At 32.2% G+C, this 22945-nt stretch overlaps 2 protein-coding genes across 2 annotated transcripts; one reads left to right on the top strand and one right to left on the bottom strand.

Annotated features, from left to right (window-relative positions):
* Positions 1–12343: 12343 nt before the first annotated feature.
* Positions 12344–14187, top strand: LOC107914686 (uncharacterized). The gene has a single exon (XM_016843684.2). The coding sequence runs from the start codon at positions 13200–13202 to the stop codon at positions 14121–14123; it is 924 nt and encodes a 307-aa protein (XP_016699173.1). The 5' UTR covers positions 12344–13199; the 3' UTR covers positions 14124–14187.
* A 1037-nt stretch (positions 14188–15224) lies between these two features.
* LOC107914691 (photosystem I reaction center subunit II, chloroplastic) lies at positions 15225–16061 on the bottom strand. Its single transcript, XM_041099818.1, has one exon. It carries the CDS (start codon positions 16059–16061, stop codon positions 15438–15440), a length of 624 nt encoding a protein of 207 aa, XP_040955752.1. The 3' UTR covers positions 15225–15437.
* Between the last annotated feature and the right edge of the window lie 6884 nt (positions 16062–22945).

The following is a 22945-nucleotide window of genomic DNA, read 5'->3' on the forward strand; positions in this document are numbered from 1 at the left end:
TACCATTACGAAAGCAACTTTATAGTTAATTGTCCAATGACTTTGACATAAGTGTATTACCTTCATAAGATATAATTTATCACTAAGGGTTATATCTGTTCACCTAATATGATTCTATTTTATCTCATGGTAACCATTATATCTTTCTTCATGAAAAAGTCAATTACTAACAAATAGTAATCAAATCATTCGTCCTATAAAAATGACTCGTGACCACGTTACCTTTCTATGTATCATGTAATGCCAATAAGAAGATACCATTAACCTTTTATTGGGCTATGAATTTTGCTATTGTAAATGAAGCTATGTCATGCAAAAGTCGTATATCCAATGTGCTAGCTTTCATCCCTTTAGTTGTTTGAACATAAACTTTTAATACATCGAAGTATATGAGTTATGCACACATAGTTAGTCACTTACTCTGGATTGAGGTAACTCATACTATGAACACCACAAGTAATTTAATCCATAAATGATCTAAGATTAGTTCAACTTGGGTCCTGTTCGATGTATTATCAATCTAGATAATCACATATATTGTAACATCCTGTTACCCGACCCAATCGCTGGATCTGAGTTACGAGGTGTCATATTCATTGCTGAAGCAACTACTATCAAACTACATTCAAATATAACTAAAACGAGTATATAAAATGATACATAATCATTTCTAAGTCTTATTCGAGCTTGCGAAAGCTCTTTTATTAATCCGAGGTCAAAATATGACCAATTTGTAAGAATTTTAAAGTTTTGAATTGATGCTGCGACATTGGGGGTTCCTCGTTGTGACATAACTCACTATTTGGTTCTTGTCATGACCTTGAGCAACAATGTTGCCACCTAGATTTTGCTCTGTTTCTCGTTGTGACGTCAGTAGTTCGTCGTCGCGACGTGACTCACTATTTTTACAAGAATCAACTTGGAACAAGTTTGAATGACCTGAAACATGTTTAAACACCTTCCATACTACCAAATCAAACTCTTGTCAATGCATACAACAAATTGTGCAAAATTTGGCACTTTTAAGTACCATAAAATGACTAACTTTTAATAATAACTAGTCAATTTGGCTTATACAATTCATACTTCCAAGAACCAACCAAAACATATTCATAACTATATTCACCATATTAGGGCCTAAAACTAGCTAGATGAACACATACAAACACGAATTCAAAGCATTAGCATAAGTTTATAACATATATAATTTGACATTTGAACATTCAACCAAAATCCCAAGGTATATGCCTTAACACCAAAATGAAACACAATTTACAAAATTTGTTGAGTCGTAAACGGTTGTCTCGATACTGGCTTCAAGTTCAGGGGCTTCAAGAATCACTTAAACTTGCGCACGGAGAAAACAAACCATATGCTGAGCAATAAAGCTCAGTTGTACATTTGTAATTCAAGTATATAACATAAGCATTAAATAGATTAATCCCAAAGTAAACATGTATATCCATATGCACATATCAACCACCTACTTACAATTTGGAGTTACTAAGCTTTGCATTATCATTTTGTGTATAAAACAAGCACCAAATTATCCCAAATCAATTCAACATATGTGAGCATTTCATTTTAATTATAATAGAAACATTTCAAATATACCAATGTCAAAAACATTCAATTATAAGTCCTTTTATGATATATCACTTATAATATCACATATTTCATTCATTTTTAGACTCTACTAACTCATTCATATTCATTTCGACCCCCAAGGCTTGATTTCATCTAAGTTAAATGTTCAACTGTACGATTACAACATTTAATCACAAATTATTCTAAAGGTGTCAATTTATAACTCATTCATCTTATTTTACCAAGTTTACATTTTGCAACCCCTATTAACCTGATTCGGACTCGGACGAATACTTGGATCATCCAACCAACACACCAAACTGACACCGAAATGCATTCTGGCATACAAAACGCATACCTAGCACACGAAGTGCAAACTGGTGAATAAGCGCATGTAACAGCCCGATTTTGGCCCTAATCGAAATAGTGGTTTCGGGACCACAAATCCGAGTCTGAAAAATATTTTTAATATTATTTTCTATGTTAATCATGTGTGAATTTACATGTGTGAAATTTTCGTGAATTAATTTTATTGTTTGTGTATTTAATTAATAAAAGGACTTAATCGCGTAAAATGTGAAATTAATTAATTAATATGTAAAGTGCTAACTTGCTAATGTCTTTATAATGTGAAGCCCTTAATAGGAAATTTGGCCATTTATTTAGATAGTGGACGACATTATGTTATAATATATATAGTTTTTATATTATTTATAAAGCTTATAATATATTATATTATATTATATTATAAAGTTATTATGATAATGATAATAAAAAAAAGAAGACAAACATTAAAGAGGCCGTTATCACCTATTCTTGGCCGAAGCTAAAAGAGAAAGAAAATAAGAAACAAGCTAGGTATTTGACACTTTCAAGTCTTGATTAAGGTATGTATTTTGTTGGGTTTTTAATAATTTTTATGTTTTTGAGATTGTTGCTTTGAATACTTCAAAACCCATGTCTTAATTTTGTGAATTGTGGATGATTTTGAAATGTACCATTGATGAATGTTTGAGTTTCATGATGTTAGTTGATAAAATATGAAATATAAGTGTTAGATTAACATGTTTTGTCTTTGAATTTTTGGTGAATTTCAGTAATTAGGGCTAAATTGAGAAAATAAATTTTTGAGGGACTAAAATGCGAAATAAATGAAATGCATGAACTTGTATGAATACAAGGAAGATTCGGCCTAACTATGCTGTTGTGAAATTTTGTGTATTTTGTGTTTTATGCAATAAGGACTAAATTGTAAAAAGTGTAAAATGTTAGGGGCAAAATGGTAATTTGCCCATTTATGTGTTTTTGGATTAAATTGAGTGAATTGTGTGTTAAATTAGTTAATTTTGAACTTATTTAGATCAAGAACTGAAGAAAACAGAATTAGATCGAGGGAAGTCGAAAGTAGTCGAGTAGTTAATTTCGTTCGTCGATATCCGAGGTAAGTCTATAAGCACATAAATGTTGTTAAATTTGCAAATGTATAAATTTATTTGTTGAATTTAATTTTTTGGATATATATGTGTATTGGCCGAATGTGTGATAAGCCAGGAAATTTTATTTCGTGTTCGATTCGATCGAGATATGTTGTCCGAAAGCCCCGTACGAACCCTAGGAATAGTTAGGATACATATGTCATGACATAGGATTCCGATATGTGTTTTCATATAAGACCACGTCTGGGACGTTGGCATCGACCTGTGTTTACGTGTAAGACCCTGTCTGGGACAGTGGCATCGATATGTGATTACATGTAAGACCACGTCTGGGACGTTGGCATTGTATGAGCTTTCTGATTATCCGTGTATCCTTTTTAATCCCGAACGGTTCAACGGGCAATGTTAAGTGAAGACTGAATGTGAAGTCGAAATAATAATAGTGTTCAGGTATGTATTTTTATCATGCTATGGAATTAAGGTAAATTGTATATTGAATTGATGATACAAAGTTATTTGTTATATGAACAATATGTGAGCATGTTCGTGCTTATAAGTGATTCGGTAGTATAAGGAGATTTGGCCTATTATTATAGTTTTTGAATTATAAATTGTTAAGTATACAAGTATTTGAGTATTTGTGCAATAAGCTTATAAAGTTAAATGTTTACTTTTATTTGATTTGGTTGGCTTGGTAAAGTGGTTTGATATTAATGTTAAAATGAATAATGTTTGCTTATGAGTTACTAAGCTGCAAAAGCTTACTGTGCATGTGTTCTTTTTTACCTTTGTTTTATAGATTTAGAAGTCACGATACGAGCTCGAGGATCGTCAGCAAAGTCTATCACACTATCAACATCTTTTGGGTATTTTGATAAAATTTTTGAACTCGATATTATGACATGTATAGGCTTGCTTATGTTTTTGGTTAGTTTTGGAACATGTATATAAATGGCCATGCGAAAATGGCTCATCTTCTTTTGATCGAATTTGGTGTTTATGTATATGGTCTTTATGGTCATTGAAAGGGAGTTTATAATTATGCATATTTGATTATGGTATAAGCTTGTGATATGAAAATAAATGTGTTATTTATAGTTTGGACATATTAAATTTGGTTAAGTGATTAGTACATGTATAATTGTTATGCATTGGACGATAGATTGATTGGTTATGAGTTGAACTAAATTACCGAATGTATATATATATTGTTGAATGAAATATATGTGTGGATAGATACTAGCAAGTATATTATACTTGTATGGTGTAATTTGGCTTTTGGTGTTATATAGATTCGGTTATGATTTAAAAGTATAGAGCTATGTTTAATCCATAAACCTTTGATAATTAGTTTGAAATGATATTGTTAATTATGTATATTCGACTATGGTATGAGTTTTTATATATGTGCATATTGAATTCGGTTTAAGAATTTAGCCTTAGCTTGTTATACATGTAATAAAATTACCGTGTTTATGCTTGTGTGTATAAATTATGGTTAAGTAAGTTTATGTTTAACTTGTTATTATATTTTGATAGTGGGTGATGAATTAAGTTACGAGTATAGTAAGTATAAATCTTACATGGAAATGTGAAAGTGTTAAGCCATTAGCTGAATTATTTGATTTGTAATGGATGGTATATTATATGTATATGTATATAATAGCCAAGCTTCATTAGGTTAAGTTTAAGTTTGAATATATTTATATATATATTTGGCCTCATAGGATTTGCCAAATTCGACTATTATGTGCTTGCATATTTTGTTAACTGAGCTATTAACTCGTTAAATTTATAACTTGGTTATGTAGCATATTCGGTTATAGTATTTGATTAAAATAAGTTCGGTTATATTTTTTTTATAATGTGCTAAGGATTAAATAATTTATATGCAATGACCTAATATGCTTATGTTGACTATATGGGGATTGTGAAATATGGATGGCTGAATATGTCTATGTTATTTGAGTTAGGTTGAAATGGTAAAATGTGCACTTTTAATTTGCTTGAATGATTAGTGTATGTACTTGAATTAATTATTAAGCATGCAAATTTGTTATACTTGATTTGTTTCATTTTTGTTTATGCTATATAAAAACATATTTTATATATAGTGCATTATTCGGTTGTGTATAAAAAAAATTCATAAGTTAACTAAAATTTAAAATAAGCTTTGTCCGGTAATGCCTCGTAACCCCAATCCGGCGACGGACACGGGTTAGGGGTGTTACAGCGCATATCTGACCCACGAAGTGCATACAAACACATAAGCGCATAATCCCGTACTCAAAACAATCCTATGGCATACCAACTATATTTGACTCAGCCTAACTAGTTAATAGGGTATCAAATTCCAATTCCGCTTACAATGTAATACACATATAAAATTTTCAATCATATATACTATAAAAATTCAATTTACTGACTTAACATATGTATTTCACATCATTCAATACATATTCTCACTCAATTCCATAACAGAATTCATATTTCAAATGATTCATGTTATTTTCTATTTTATCCAATTTAGTCACCTACTTCGAGAATTCATATTCAAGCTTGATCCAATAACTTATATCATTACTATATACTTACCTTAATTCGTACTCCCGTATACATGTAACATGAGAACGTAATCATTTTATATGACTTTAAATTATAAATGCACAAACCATAATTTTTGACTACTCGTCGACCACTTTTTTTTTCCTTTCCCCCTCGACGGTTCTGCGTCAACGTTAGCTACGAATAGTAATAAACATGACATACTATCAGATTCTAGCCAATTCACAAACAATTATCAATTCATGTAAATTTTGCAATTTATTCAATTTAATTCGTAAAATCGAGATAAGCATAACTTTCAACTAAAAGTCTCAGATTAAAATCCGATTTTACCAAAAATTATTAGGGGTCCTCTATTTTCTATCCCTAGCAATAATTCACAATATTTTTGCATTTTATTCAATTTGGTCCATAATATACGAAACTAACAATTAAGCTTTACAATTTAGTTCTTTTCTTATGCTAAGCTTAATTTCTAGTAATTTAACACCAAAATCATTAAATTTTCAACCGTGGAAACTTTCTAAAACTTTAACAGTTTCACAGATTAGTACATGGGTTTGCTAGATCAAGCTCCCATGATCCAATTTCCATAAAAATCAAAGAAAAATGGCTAGGGACTTACTTGAAATTAAAGCCAAGAAGCTTAAAAACCCTTGGCTATGGCATTTTCTCTTCTTTCTTTAGAATTGGGTGGAGAAGATGCAATTCTCTCTCTTTCTACCGAACACAAATATATATACCAAGCTTAAAATGTTAATTAACATAATTAACCTTACTTTAATTTAATAAACTTTATTTTAATTAAGCTATTAATCATTTAATCATATCATCCACATGTATGAAATTTAACATAGTATAATTGCTATTTTGAACTTTGATTAATTGCAATTTAAGTCCGGAAGCCATTTACTAATTAAAAATCTATAGCGATTAGACTTTATAATTTAGTCTTTGGGCCTTAACTAACCACAATTTCAACTAAATTGGTTGTCCACAATCCAATTCATCTATACTTTAACTCCGTAAATATTCTTATAAAATATTTATGGGTCAGTTTATAAAAACGGGATTCCGAAACCACCTTTTTTAAAACCATTAGAAATTGGGTCATTACATCTATATCTCTATCTTTTGGGAATCAATTGATCTGATACCTAAGACAAGGTATCTCTTCAATTAGATTTGATAGATGACATAATAGTCCTTTAATCAATTTGATCAATTTCAATTCATTAAACTGTGGACCTTTTAGATTACCTACTACAATAAATAGTTTTCTTGCATTTTCCTTTGACCACATAATGCAACTTAGTATTAGTTAAGCCTTAGATAACTAGTGAGCCAATATTTACTTACATTTTATTTGCGTGCAAAAACCATTGAGGACAAATACAAATAATATTAACGTGAATAACGAAAATTTATTAATTATAAGTACAAATGACGAATAAACTATGCTTAGGGCACTAGATCCTAACAAAAATTCCAACCATTTGAAGACCTTTACCAAGTATACTTGGGTTCTACAAACTCTATATCCAACAAGTTACAAACCTGTGATACCTTTTGCATTCTGCAATATCTATTACAATCCAATAGGTCAAAGTTTGATTTCTCTATTGATGTCACAATCTCATTAAAGCCACCCATTATAAGCTACAGTAGACTTGACTAGCATGAAATATTCCTCATTGTCTCCCAAAGTAGTTTTTTATGGGTTGATAATAGATCATCGTAGATAGTAGTAAAAGCTTATTCTTTATCATTCCATTTAATCTTAATTGTAATAGCTTGTGGCATCACATTTGGTATATTGACATTAAGTTCACCATCATTCCACAACAACCAATCCCCCTGCAAAACCATCATCATTGACAATCCTCTATTTCAGCATACCAAGATTACTAACAATATTTCCATTTTAATCCTACTTATCCTTGTCTACATAAAGCCAACTGCAAATGATTTATTTACCTTCAAAAAGTCCCTAATTGAGCTAAAAAAACTCAAGCTCTCTGCACTCCTTACATTCCATAAAAGAATCTTCCTCACTAATAGTAAAATTGTATACCAATACTTGAGGCTAACATGCTTCCTCCGTGGCAACCACATCATCCTCACCATTTGTGGTTGTTGAACTTTCAAGCTATAAAACATTAAACCTATCATTCAAGTCTCCATTTAAACCTCGAACCATACCTCTGTCATTACTCAGTAGCATATCTTTGTGTCTATCAAGAGTTAATATAACAACCCACTTAATGAAGTCTCTGTATCTGGTTACTATTTATTGTGTTATGGTATTAAGGCGTAGCTCTAAAAATGTGAAGTTTTAATTTTGTCTAAGTATAGTATTTTGTGTATGCACCAATTTGCAAATCCTGTGTTTTGGCGAGATCTGTGGATTGGCGGATTCTTCTGTTGAGTATACGTCATCCTAGAAGTTTAAGTGAATTCGTTAAGTTTGTAGTTAATATATTTGTTTATTATTTTAATAGGACATTTTAGTTAGCCAAGTGAGAACTGGTTAGAATGGAACTAAGATACTGTAGTTGATAAGACTTAAATAATGATAAGTGTACTTAATCACGAGATTCAAGGATGTTTGTGGAACAATTTGATCCTTCCACTAAACCTTGTCTTTGTGCTTAGTATATAAGGATACCAGTGTCTTTAGTGATAAACTTTGTGTTTTCTTTGAATTCATCTTCTTCTTGATTTTCTCCGTATTCTTTGAAAAAGCTTAAGTTTAGAAACTAGTCTGAAGTTGGGTTCGCTGTATTCAGCCAACTCCTAGGTTTGTTTTAGCTCTCTGGTAAATATTAAGGAACCCTAGGTTATTTTCATAATTATTTACGTGTTTTAAACCTAGGTTAAATTAGTATGTAAGGAGGAAGCTTTTTGATTTTGGGTTAAGTGTTAATGTTTCTTGCATGCATGTTTGGTTTCAATGGTGTAATGATATGATAAGTTTAGTTATTTATATGTTAGCTCAAGACAATATAGAAGGTCCAGGTGATAAAGGCAAATGTCCTACTATATAGACTTTGATGTGTTCCTTCATACTTCCATGTGTGTAGTATTCCTGTTTTATATTTCGTGTAAGGTAAGTACTTATACTCTATAAAGGTGAAGTGTCTATATAAAAGTGGTGGTTCAGAGTTGTTAGTTTGGGTCTGTAATATATTTGTTAAAGAGTAGAACTATTCTTTATGCTTAAGCCACTACCTTCTACTTCTGACAATAATGATATGGATAGAATCATGAAAATGATGTTAAGGAAAAATATTCATGGCGATGCCTTCAATGGAATATATATTGAACCGGCAGATCGTGATGCATGAAAATAGTTATGTAGCCTCTGGTAGGGTAAATTTATGTTACAAACCAGATTGACAAATCATGAAAAAAGATGCAAGTAAAGGAATATGAATGGAATATATTATATGAATCTGACTGAGGATTTGGGTACGTGGCTGGCATGAAAGATGTTTATTTGTCTGGTCATATGGACGTAATGTATGGGCCAAAGAACTAGTAAACCGACATATAGATTGTTTATGTATAGTACTCGCCATCTGGTGAACTGTGTGATTGTGTTTGACTCTTTGAGATGATCTGCTTGAAGTATTAGTGGTTTGATAAGATTTCTTCTGGAATTCACTAAGTTCTTTTGAACTTACTTAGTTACCCTTCTTTTTCAAGCTTGTTGTTGAAGAAAAGGAAAATTCTGTTAGACTACGCTAGAGGACGTCTGCTACTGTGAGACTTTTGTTATTTTGTACTATGCATGACATATGAGGGTGATGTCTGATTGTATTTTGAGAAGAATTTGTACTCAAAACCTATGTTGAAAAACTATGTTTTAATGAAGCTTCATTTGAGATATGAAATGGTTTTCCAGTGCTATATTTCATACGATGAAAATTATCTTATTAAAGCTTATACGCCCTATGGCTTATATATTATTTTATTAAATGTTTAATACAACACTCCATTTTTATAGAGTATACGCCAAAAATGGTTTTAAAGATAGATGATTTCTCTGTTGTGACACGTTATACTCGAATCACCCTAAAGGATAGGGTTTGGCATGTTACAGCTAAAGTCTTCTTTTTGTTTGTGGACCAATCCATAGTACCAATATTATCCAAAATTCTTACACCATTACCTCCCCACTTTGATCAATATTATCCAAATGATGCAAAGGGTTAAAATTTGAGAAAGAAAAACTATTACCAACATGAACTCGAGGAGTTCCTTTAAAGATAACTCTTGTAGTCAAGCCCCCTGAATCATTTTTAAGCTAAAAAAATTGTTGCTAAGTTCCCTCTTAAGCTAATGCCTTCAACCCTACCTACATTGTATAGTCTTTATCAAGGACCTATCTTGAGCTTGAGTATCGGTAATATCAAATAAAAATTTCACCTTACCTTTATTTTAAAGCCCCTTTTTTCAACGTAGCAGACTCACTTCTTTCATTAACACTGACAAGATCCTTCTGACCCACATTGGCCACACTTCTCCCTATAAATCTTTTATCATTGATTCACTCTCCAACTTATCAAATACAACAAATCTTTTATTACTCCCATTTAATTGTTGAGCTTAAGCAACATGTTCTTTTTTATTGCCTCCTCACCTATTTCTTTTCCCAACAATCATCAAAAGGTTAAAAACAAAGGTGGTTGAACTTGGTTATTCTCTCGACCAACATCATTGACCTTTACTCTAACTTCCTCTCCTATATTCTCTTGGGTACAAGCAACTTGAATTCTAATAGGAAAGTTATCAACCTTATAACCATAAATACCATATCCAAAAAAAAAAAATCTCATGTAACCCTTCATACTCAACTTTTTGCCAATGTGGTCAAATCATTAAACCCCCAATAAGAGGTTTGCTTAAATCAACTTCAATACAAGCTTGAGCATACTTACCTCTCGATGAATCCTCCATAGGCTTATCAACTTTAACAATATGCCTCAACAAATTGCCCATTAAACTCAGTTTCTCTCAATTAAAGAACGCAATTAGTAATTCATGAACACGAACCCAATCAACTATCAATTCTATAATTTCTTGGCTCAACTGGAACAAGGGTTTCCACCTTCTCACTTTTAAATAGCGCCCAGCTACAATCCAATGACCCTCAAATAAGATATAGAAGTAACCAGTGGGGTTGTTAACTCTTGCCAGAAAAGGAAATCATGTCCAAGTTATACTAAAGAGAAGTCTTCTGCAAGTCTCCATAATTGTTTTAGTTTATTCAACAAAAATACATACCTCATTGCCTTATCCAACACCTTCGCTATCAATGTTTTCCTCCAAGGATCGCAAAGGGCTTCAGGATTTTCCTTTGAGACCGACAATCTAAGCCAATTAGTATTTTCTTTACCTTGAAAGTTCCAATCCTCATTAGACTTTGACGACTCTTGCAATACCTCTTCCCAATCAATTTGGCTAGATACCTTCTATAAGGATTGCTTGTTCAAAACCGAGGTCCCCTACAAACTAGAATGTCTCATGATCATTCGTTTGTATCCCTTCATTTTCATACATTATCTCCTCATCACCATTCCTCGATCTCTTTATTGTAGGAGCTCATGAAGACCCTATCATAATGTTGAATCTTGGTGGTGAATGTTGATTTTGGCTCATTGAAATCTCACATTGAATGGGAATAGATAGTGGTTGCCTAAACCACTATATAAAAAAGATTTCATGCCACAAGTTTAAAGCATCCCAATCTCTTCCCTTCTCATATGTCTATACATTAATATACTTCGAGAAATCTTTTTAATTAAAGATTTAATTAATTTGTATTTTTTTATAATGAAGTTATTATCCAGTGTAGGCGGCCGAGAACGTAGACAATTTGTTGAACCTCGTAAATTTAATGAATTCTCTCATTTGTGTTTTTATTTGTATCTCTTAATTTTTCTATCGCAATTTAATATTTAATAATTATTTATCGAGTTTATTCACTGTATTTAGATCATTACGATTTAATAGTGATATTCCTAATTCGATTTTAGTATTTAATTGGAGTTATATTTGTGTAAAATATTACCCTATGTACCCAACAATAAAGCATTCTAATCTCTGATCGGAGAACGCTTCTCCATGGGAGACAAAATTGCAGAATCCAACTAGAGAGGTAAACGCCGGTCATTCACTTCTATAATATCTTTTTCAGTTAATCTTAAACTTTATTCAATACGAAAATATCATATTTTAACCATTTTCTTAGCATTTGATGTATTTGGTATTGCCCGTAATAAATTCCACATTCTCCTCGACATGAAGTAATCATTGTCCTTGAAAGACCAAAAAAAAGCGTATTGGATCAATCAAATTCAAAACTCCCGTGAGTAATGGGGTTTGCATACGTAGCTGGAAGCAGGCGGCTTTTAAAACAAGTTGCTTCACACTCCTAGCTTTGTCTTGTCAGTCAGTCAAACCGCCATGGCAGCAAACAATAAAAAAAAGGCAACCTCAATTCAATGCTTGGAAACCCCATTTTCATATTTAATGCCTATGGTTAAGTGTTGAAGCAAAGCATTGACTAGCATCCCAATGATTTTTGTGGTATCACGCGAATCATCATTATCATATCTGTTGAAACATGAAAGCAACATGATGAGAAAAGGTCATCAACATGGTAAAAGAGAAACGAAGATTCTAATGAATACTGGGTTCCAGTTTAGTGTTTTGATATAATTACTTCACCATATAAATGCTTTTGCTAAAGCATGATGCTAATACATTCACATTGAATGCTCAACAACGTGATCAAGCCCTCCACACATCTTCCTTTCTTTTCTGTCCTTTTGGTGTTATCCAAATCCAATTGTAGAATTATTTCCCTTCTCTTGAGACAAAGATTGGGTGTCCAATGGATGATGTAGATTTCTCAAAACAAAGTTTGGCGTTTTTGGATTGTTTTTCCTTACAGTAATGGCATGTTGCAATGTGAGTTTAAGGAAAGGGTCCATTCCATTAATAACTATTTCTTTTTTGCCTTTAATTATGGGCACAACACAGCAATGGAGAAAAGGAAGTAAATAAAAAAACAAAATTCTGATAAAAATATTAAAAAAGAATGAGTGTACATGAATGAGAGAAATACCTTTTTTAGCTTTTCTTTCTTTTGTGTAACGCTTTTATTAAAAACCCAGCCTTTTTGCCAGTTTTCATGAAGTTTTCCTCGTATTTTTTTTGCCCTCCATCTCTCCCATGTGACTCATCCTCTCTCTTCCTATGTGTTTTGTTTTTAAATCAAAATAAATTTTTTGGCCATTCCTGAGATGGAACTAAAGCGGACATTGATAGTGAAGCATATCTAAGTCTGCTCTATCTATATCTCTCTCTTTCTCTTCTGTACAACCTTAAAAGTTGTCCGAAAACCAGACACCCAGATTGAGAAACTGAGTTTTGAAGCTTTTCGGGAAGTGGGTTCTTGAGTTCATCATCAATTATCTGAGGTAGGACTGTTGTGCTATCAATTTGTTCTTTCTTTTCTTTTTTTGGGTTAGCAAAAGGGTACCAAAATCTCTGCTTTAGCTAGAGAGGATTAGTAAAAAGAAAGGAGAAAATTTGCCTTTTATGGTTACTATAATGAGGGACTTCCCTTCTTGTTTCGGTGAAAACGGTGTTCAAGTTGCTGATTCATCGTCGTCATCGTCGTCAAGTGCAGCTAAAGCTGCTCAGAACTTGGTTACTTGTGTTTATCAGTGTAGATTACAGGGTCGTTCATGCTTGATTACAGTTACATGGACCAAGAATCTGATGGGTCAAGGCCTTAGTGTCGTAATAGATGATTTAGCCAATAATTGTTTATGTAAAGTTGATATAAAGCCCTGGTTGTTCTCTAAGAGGAAAGGATCAAAGAATTTAGAGGTTGACTCTGGTAAAATTGATATATGTTGGGACTTGTCTAATGCTAGATTTGGTGTTGGGCCAGAGCCAGTTGAAGGGTATTACTTGGCTGTTGCATTTGAACAAGAAATGGTGTTACTTCTTGGGGATTTGAAAAAGGAAGCTATCAAGAAGATTGACACCAGTGCTCATCTCAATTCCAATGCTGTTTTTATTGCAAAGAGAGAGCACATTGTTGGGAAGAAGTTTTATGGTGCCAAGGCTCAGTTTTGCGACAAGGGACGGATGCATGATGTGGTAATTGAATGTGACACGGTCGATCTTATGGATCCATGCCTTGTTATACGCATCGACAGTAAGACGGTCATGCAGGTGAAGCGGCTCAAGTGGAAGTTCCGCGGCAATCATACCATTTTAGTGGATGGACTACCAGTGGAAGTGTTCTGGGATGTGCACAACTGGCTATTTGGCAATGCTTTGGGCAATGCGGTTTTTATGTTTCAAACTTGCCTCTCTGCTGAGAAATTGTGGGCGAACCAGTCGGTTATCGATCCATCTGCCTTGACATGGTCTTACTCTCAAAAGTTTAGAGATCATCAAGCACACGGACTTGGTTTTTCATTGATATTGTATGCTTGGAAACATGAATAGAAATTACTTGTGAGATTTCAAATGTACTTTCTGCTATGAAATTCCGAGATATGTGATTAACATATATTACATGCAAACCTAGCAGTTGTTATTCGTTTACTTCTTCTGGCTGATTTGGATCACTAACCTGTTTTTTTAAAGTTCTTTGGAGAGCTGTTATGGAGACTAATGGATTGCAGGAAACTGTGAAGGAAAAATGCGGAAACATTGCTGTAAGCTCCCCCCATTTGCTCTCTGTTAGCATTAAAACTTGATCTCTGTAATTGCAGGCTGATGAATCCTCGAAATGAAGGACATGGGGATGAATGCAGATTGAACATTTTCATGCCCTAAAATGATGGGAGGCATGGAATAGGTGTGGTACATTTTCTCCTTTGCATTATAGTTAGTTTTTGTTATAAGGTAGGAAAGGTGGAAAGAGAACTTGTAGAGCTTATACCAAGCCCTACTATAGCTAAGCTAATTGAACTTAATTTTCAAAAGCTTTAGTTTCATTATAGTTTGCTGGATGCGTAATGACATGATTGCAGACCTTGTGAAGGCTCATGATATCTGCTAACTACGAAGGAAATGTGAATCTATGTTACTCGAATTCTTTATTTTTTTCTAAAGTATTCATTACCGGCTCTTATGTGTTACACTTGGATATGAGTGTGAGGGTATGATCTTCGAAAGTCCAAAAACATAGAAGAAGAAAAAACGAACTTGTTTAGAAAACATATCTAACATTCACCCCGAAACCCAATAACATAGATGAAAATAAGTGGAGAGATGACATTTATTGGAGGTGGATGTCAACATCGCAATGGGAAGAAGTTTAAATATGGCTAAGACTAACTGACTTTTCACATTGATTAAAATTGCACATCTTTCAAGGATTGTAGGTCTGCACATGAGTCACTTGGAAGCCCATGCGGAGATTAGGCTTCTATATACATCAATTATAAGGGTCATTCATGAAGCTCAAGCTTGTCTACTGTTAGGAATTTAGCTGTATAGCAGATGCAGAACTTGCCATTGAGTTCAAGCAAATGCCGACAGAAGTGAAAATTGTTATATTATTTTATCGCTCATTAAGGATGCAATGTAGAAATTTCGAAGTTCTACCAGAAACTCCTTTTGCTTATCATAGACATCAATCACTTACATCTTCAAACATAATTCATAAGCCTATGAAGACGGACGAAATACAGGAAACCAATGGGCAATGAAAAAGGAAGTACATGTACCACATATAACAATTAACAGAGACTTTTATGTAGTCAGATAATCATGGTTGTTACATCATGATCCCTAATTAAGCATTCTCTCATCTTACAAGTCATAAACTTGTTTCCCAGTGAACTTAACTTCAATAGGACTGACATTCTTCCCAATTGATCTGAAGTTCTGGCCAAATCCTTGGCGACCTGGGTTCACTTTCTCAGGATAAACTCCATCTTTGGGGTGGAGGTATTGGACCTCACCATTAGGAAAAACCCTGTAAAACTGGTACTTAATCTTGTACTTAGACCTCAGCCTGGTACCCAAAGCCAAGCATTGTTCTTTCCTGGCCAGCTTGAGCAAGTTAGGTCCTTGTCTCATGATGGCTGCACCACCAGTTGGCATCTCAAAGATTTGTTCTTTGGGTGAATCCCATGTGATGACATAGAATTCTTCAACTTGGGCTTTTCTCAGCAGTCCACCAGTGCTTCCTCCGAAGATGGGTGATGGGGTGTTTGGGTCCAATTCTGGAGGGGTGAAACCCACCGGAGCTTCCTTTGTGGCAGCGGCAGCAGCAGCTTCATCTGCAGCTGCAGCCCTAACGCTAGTTCTCTGAGCCATGGAGAAGTTGATGGACTTGGGGGTAGCTAATGAAAATGGTGAAGATGGGTTCCATGGAGCCAGAGACTTTGAAGTGGTGATAGTGGGAGTGAAAAGACCTGCTTGAGTTGCCATGGGTATGCTGATTATGGGTGTTATCGAGGTGCAGTTGGGGTATTGATGTTTATGGGGAGAGCTTGGATTGATGAAAGAAAAGAGGATGAGATGTTGATGGGGGTGGTAGAGTTTTGGATTTAGATCTTCGGATAAGATGATGATATTAGTTGGACCAATAGGATACTGGATTTTGATGCTTCCCTCTTACCCATGCCTACTTTTTTCTTATCATTATATTTCTTATTTGATGCTAAATTTAAATTTTAAATAAAAGAGGATTGGTTTTTTGTTTTTAAACATAATGCAGGATTTTTATATTCTCTAAATTATTAGAGCATTAGCGAGTTTGTCAATAATGGTGAGATTCAATTCGAAAATTTTGATAAAAAATTTAAATTTTGAATTAAATAATTCGAGTTATTTGAGTTAATCAAGTTATTCGGATCATCTCGAATAAAAAATTAAGTTTTTTTTTGTTTAACTCGAATATGAATTACACAAGTCAAGTTATCTAAAAATCCGAATAAGAAAAATAAAATTACGTTGTTTTGATAAATGTTTACGTTTTTTAAAGTTAAAAGTCAAAACCATTGAGTTAAAAGGTAAAACTACGTCGCTTTAATAAATGTTTACTCATTAAGTTAAAAGACAAAATATTATATTACTTATGTAGTTAAATAATCCTGTACTTTGTTTACTAGTTAAATAATCGGTCTATGTAAATGCAACATTGAATATAAATAATAGGATTCATTAACTTGACTCGAAATTTTTTGACTTGATTCGATTCGATTTGAAAAAAATTCAAATTGAGTTCGGTTACTAAAATAGGATTCGTCAACTCGGCTGACTCAAAACTTTTTGACTTGATTTGACTTAACTCGATCGAATACTCACCCCTAGTTGTCACCAGGACTAAGATTTATGGGTGAGAGGCCAATTGAGTGTTAGCTTGATTGGCATGGATATTGTTACCGATCTAGGAGGATGTGTGTTTAAGTGCGTTTAAGCGCATTATTCTTCTATTTATAGATTGGGGAGTTGTTAAAGGTAATTTTTGGCATTATGTAAAAAAAACATATAAATGTATTGAGATTGTTAAAAAAAATATTGGAGAGAGAATTGCATTATCGATTATACATTTTTTTGGGGATTATTTTTAGGGGAAAGTATTCAAAGCTCTAAGGTTTGATGAAAAAAAAATCCAATTATATGGTTTGAAAAATACACACTTATCTATTCTATTTATTATTGTTATTTTCAACCTTTATATTAAAAAAATTCCAATAATTTATTAAAACATAATGTAATTTATTTATTTTATCTTCAGTTCTTACATTAAAATTTTTTAATTAAAAACAATAAAAATCTAATAAGCTAAAACATAATTAATATATGTTAGTTTATTTTTTATCGGAAGTTACATGTATAATCATAATTTTAATTACAAAAAAATAAACTCTAATAACTATAACTAAAATTGTTGGGGATCGACCCGATTAATTAACAAATAAGAATAAATAACAGAAGAAATTGAGAAATTGAAAACACAAATTTAATGTGGAAAAATCTCTCCAAAGAGGATAAAAAATCACGAGTAAAGATAATTTTATTATAATGGCAAAAGAACAAATAGTACAAAAGATGGAGATAAAACTAAACCCCAAAACTCGAAAACAAAGAACCTTCAAAATATAAACACAAAATTCTCCAAAAGTATTATGAGTCCTAATCTCTAATGGGTGTATTTTTTAAGGTTGTAAAAGAATTCATTTACAGGCTAAATTCGTAGGTCAAATAAATTATGCTAATAAATGTTAAATATACTATACTAATAAATACTAAATCTTCTAGAAATAAAATATATTTTGTTTAACTTGACTTGATCGCTTATTTGATTGAAATATGAGGCATATTCAACAAATCTCCACCTTGACTCGTATTTCCACAACGTCATCTTTGCCAAAGCCTACCATAGGCCTATCTTGAACTATGCAGGGAATTAACTAAGCCGAGCCTGTGCTTAGAAGCTAGAAGACTTCTAGCCTTCGACTTGTGCACTATCAAATCAAAATTAAGCGAGTCTAATTTTCACGAACACAGTGCCTTAACTTTTCAAAATTTGCATCCAAAAAAGAACCTCTCTTCAACGAAATGGTCATACCTTTTCCCCTCCTATGACCAAGTTGTCTCCGCTCCAATCAAGTTGACTTTGACTCTGTAACAGACGAGGGATGTCCGATTTCACCGGTCACTATAGAATCTTCCAAAATATAAAGGTTGTTGGTCCTTTTACCTTTTAACAAAATGATAGCCCCACGAGACACCTTAATGTCGCTTGACTCGATATTGATTCTACAACCTTTCAAGTCTAAAATACTCAAAGAGATTAGATTCTTTCGTAAATCAGGTACATACCTAACATCTGAGAGTGTCCTAATCGTCCCATCGTGCATCCTAATTTTAATAGTACCAATACCTATTACTTGACTGGATGAATCGTTTCTCATGCACACAACTTCACCTTCAATCGAATTGTATGTGGAGAACCATTCTCTATTGGGACACATGTGGAAAGAACATCTCAAATTTAGGATCCACTCAGACGTAAGCTCGGAGCTTTCACTCGTTGACACTAACAAGAAACCATCACCGCTTTCATCATCCAAATTAGCACCAGCTACATCTTCCTCGTTACTCTGAGCAGCCCTTTTATGTCACAGTTTATAACAATCTACTTTGACGTGACTTAAATTTTTACAATAGTGACACCTTTTGTTTCACTTCTTTGATGCTACCAAAAACGGAAGCTTGATTATCTGCCTTGCTATGTGAACCAAACTCATTGTCGAATTTGTCTTTACTCAAAAAATGGCCCTTTACATCCTCAAAAGAGAGTTTGTCTCTGTCATAAATCAGGGTCTTCTTGAAAGACTTGTATGAAGAGGGTAAAGAACATAATAATAGCATAACCTGATCTTCATCGTCAATCTGAACCTCAAATTTCTTTAAATAATCTAAAAGGGTAATGAATTGACTAGTGTGATCTCTAATAAGCTCACCTTCGTTCATGCGAAACATAAATAAACGTTGTTTCAATACTAAATGATTAGCTAGAGACTTAGTCGCATAAAGAGTTTCTAACATTTTCTACAAGGCAAATAGGGTATTCTCCATCAATACCTCCCGCAATACCTTATTAGCGAGGTACAACTGGATTGCAGACAGGGCCTTTTCATCAAGCTCTTCCCATTCTGACTGATCTAGATTCTCAAACTTTTTCCCGATAACGACCTTTTTCAAGCCTGTTTGAATTAGAATTTCCATCATCTGAACTTGCCACAAATTGAAATTTGTGACACCATCGAATTTCTCAATGTCAAACCTTGTTGTTGCCATCTCTGAACGGGCTGACCTACGAAAATTGAACTAGTTCTGGTACCACTTGTTGGGGATCGACCCGGTTAAGCAATGAATAAGTAAAAATAGCGGAAGAAATTGAGAAATTGAACACACAAATTTAACATGGAAAAACCCCTCCGAAGAGGATAAAAAATCAGGGGTAAATATAATTTTACTATAATGGCAAAAAAATAAAGAGTACAAAAGATGAAAATAAAACTAAACCCCGAAACTCGAAAACAAAGAACCCTCAAAACATAAACACAAAATTCTCCAAAAGTGTTATGAATTCTAATATCTAATGGGTGTATTTTCTAAGGTTGTAAAAGAGCCTATTTATAGGTCAAATAAATTATGCTAATAAATGCTAAATACATTATACTAATAAATACTAAATCTTCTAGAAAGAAAATATATTTTGTTTAACTTGACTTGCAAATAATATCTTATTTGACTAAAATATGTGGCATACTCAACAAGAATTTAATCAATCATTAGAGAAATATAAACCAGTATAAATATAGACTAAAAACTCACACATGTTTCATATAAGGTGAGACTCAAATATAGGATCTTAAAATTTCTTGTAAGTTCATAAAAAAAACATCAATGAAAATTATGTTTCGTTATTGTCATTCTCTTTTACTTTAAAAAAAAATATTTTATGTAAATACATGTTAAATATTAAAACTTAATTTTAATTTTATATTAATTTTTAGATGAATATATTTTTCTTTTATATTTTAATTAATTATTTTTCTATGAAAACCTTATAAATAATAATAACTAAGTAATTTTCAAGGTTAATATATAAAGAAACTAAATATAAATTTGAAATACTTAATTTTAATTGAAGTAAAACATATTTTTTAATGAAATAAGTCAAACATATTTAATTTTATTATATTTTAATATTTTTAATATGTAATTAAATTTTTACTATTTTTAATTAAAAATATATAATAAATAAATAAACATATAGATAAATAATAAGAATGAAATTATCTTTTTAAAATATTTTCTTAAAAAATTTTATTCAAAGATGAAGATTATAAAAAATATATTTCATAATTTTTAATCTTAAGGAGGTAGATAATAAATATTTATACATTATTATTAAGTTTATATATATATATATTTCATACAATAATGATTCAAAGTTAATTTTAGAAAAAGTGAACTCCCACCAATAAGTCACAAGTTGAAGTTGATTGTTATTTACTTTATATTTTACTTAATATAATATAAGCATTTAATAAGATGTACTTTCAAAAAAAAAAAAACTACTCAATTGGTCACCAACTTCCATAAATTTCATTTTGAGCATTAAAAAATAAAAATATTCATTTTAGGCACCGCAGTAAAAAAAATATTTTCATTTTAAGTACTGTGGTTAAAAACTATTCTCATTTTGATCACCCATTGTTAATTTAACGTTATTGTATACTTATTCAATCGCCCAACTTTAATATATATAGAGAGATCTTTACAAAAAATTGAATTATTTATCTGCGGTGATAAAACTTAAGTTTTTCCTTATAACTCAAATCATTGTAAAAACTTAAGTTTTTCCTTATAACTCAATTCCTTGTAAAAACGTAAGTTTTTCCTTGTAAAACCCCAGGAAATTCATTACTAGAAAAAACTTAAATTAATTTTAGAAGGGCAAAAATGAAATGAAAATTATAGTATTTTTTTCAGTAAAAACTCAAAATTTTCCTATAAAAACCTATGTAATTCCCTATAAACCCCTCCCCCCCAAATATTTGTCTTTTTTACTTGGAAAAGGACAAATATTAATTCTAGAAAATAAAAAATTAAAGGAAATTAAAGAGAAAAAATTATTTTTCTTGTAATGACCCAAGTTTTTCCTTTTAGGGTAAATTACACCATAGGTTGCCCAACTATGGGCTATTGTTTTTGGTCACTCAACTATGATTTTTTTTTTAAATTGGTAATCCAACTATGAATTTTTTTTGGTCACCCAACTAATTGAGATTATTATTTTTTGGTCCATTTCTGTTAATTACACTTACAAGAGGGTGATGTGCTAGTTGAAAAATTGGCATAATAATAAATTTAGCTCTCAACTTTTACATATTATATTGATTTAGTTATAAATTTAAAAGGTTAACCCTTAAAATTTACAAATGATCTCAATTTGATCCTAATTCTAAAAAAAAATAAAGAAATATATAAAAATACATAAATATTTTCAAAAAATATATAATAATAAATTTTAAAAAATAAAAAAATTAATTGTTTACCAGACTTGCTTTTGGTGGCTATTTTGTCGATATTTTCAATTGTGACTCCTCCATTTGGTTTTCTTGCCAGCACTGAAGTAGTTTCGATGTTTTTTTGAGCTCTGCTAGAGATGCACGTGCTGTTTTGTAGTTACGCTAACCTCTCACTCTCTTAAGAATCCCTCTCCCTCTTTTCCTCATACTATAATAACAGTGGCAGTGAGCAATGACAAGAGTTTCTTTTTGGGACTGGGCTTTGGTTGTTATGTGATTCAAGTCACATCATGTGACTCATCAAGAGCGAGGGCCCAAAACTAAAATGAAATTCTTTAAATGAGTGCTTAGCTTAATATTTCCACATTTTGTTGATTTAACGTGTTAGGTGTCAAGTTATTTGTTAGTGAAATTATTCCACAAGTTTGAATGTGTTCGTATGTTTTATCTCTAAGTTGCTAAGTTAGTTTTAATGTGTGTGTTATTTTACCATGTTTGAGTCATTTGTTTTTGAATATATGTATATACGTGTGAGTCAAAGTATAGTTTCTAAGTTCATAGTTGAATTTTGAATGAAGAAAATGTGCTCAAGTGTTGCCTATTTATACTTGATGTAGGTGGCCATTCATTGCCGAAATGCATGCACACAGGAACCTTCCAGAATCTTCATGACTGAAGCTTTCAATAAGGTTCATGTGGCTGTTCATATGGCGTGCAAGATACATGTCAACATACATTCCTTAAAGGTGAAGGATTCACGACTATAATACAAGTGCATGGACGGTGGCAACATGGGAGATGGATTCATCAAATTCAAGTTGTCCATTCAAGTATTCAAGATGCATTAAATCATCAAATTAAGATGTGCATGAGCCATGCAATGTACTTTCGGCTAGGGGGATTGAGGTGAATTCAAGGGCTGCTCATTCATGGAACTTGAAGAATGCTTCATGGCTAAGCATGCATGAATGCACCAAGTGAAACAACATGATTATTCGACCAATTCATGCACCATCCTTAAGCATAAACCTAATTTTAATGCTATGAGTGTGAACACGTTAAACACAACTAGATACCGAATTTGAATAGGCAATTTAAAGTTTATAAATAGCTTTGTAATTGAGCATTTTGGGAAGACTATTTTTAATACAAAAACATATTTTGTGAGATTCTTCTTTCTATAGTTCTTAATCAAACTTATCGAATTTATCGAACTTTCATAAGTTTGTGACGTTCAACCCTTGTCTTATCACTTCATTT

Source organism: Gossypium hirsutum, chromosome D08 (assembly GCF_007990345.1).
Source record: "Gossypium hirsutum isolate 1008001.06 chromosome D08, Gossypium_hirsutum_v2.1, whole genome shotgun sequence".
In the NCBI taxonomy this organism is placed as follows: domain Eukaryota; kingdom Viridiplantae; phylum Streptophyta; class Magnoliopsida; order Malvales; family Malvaceae; genus Gossypium; species Gossypium hirsutum.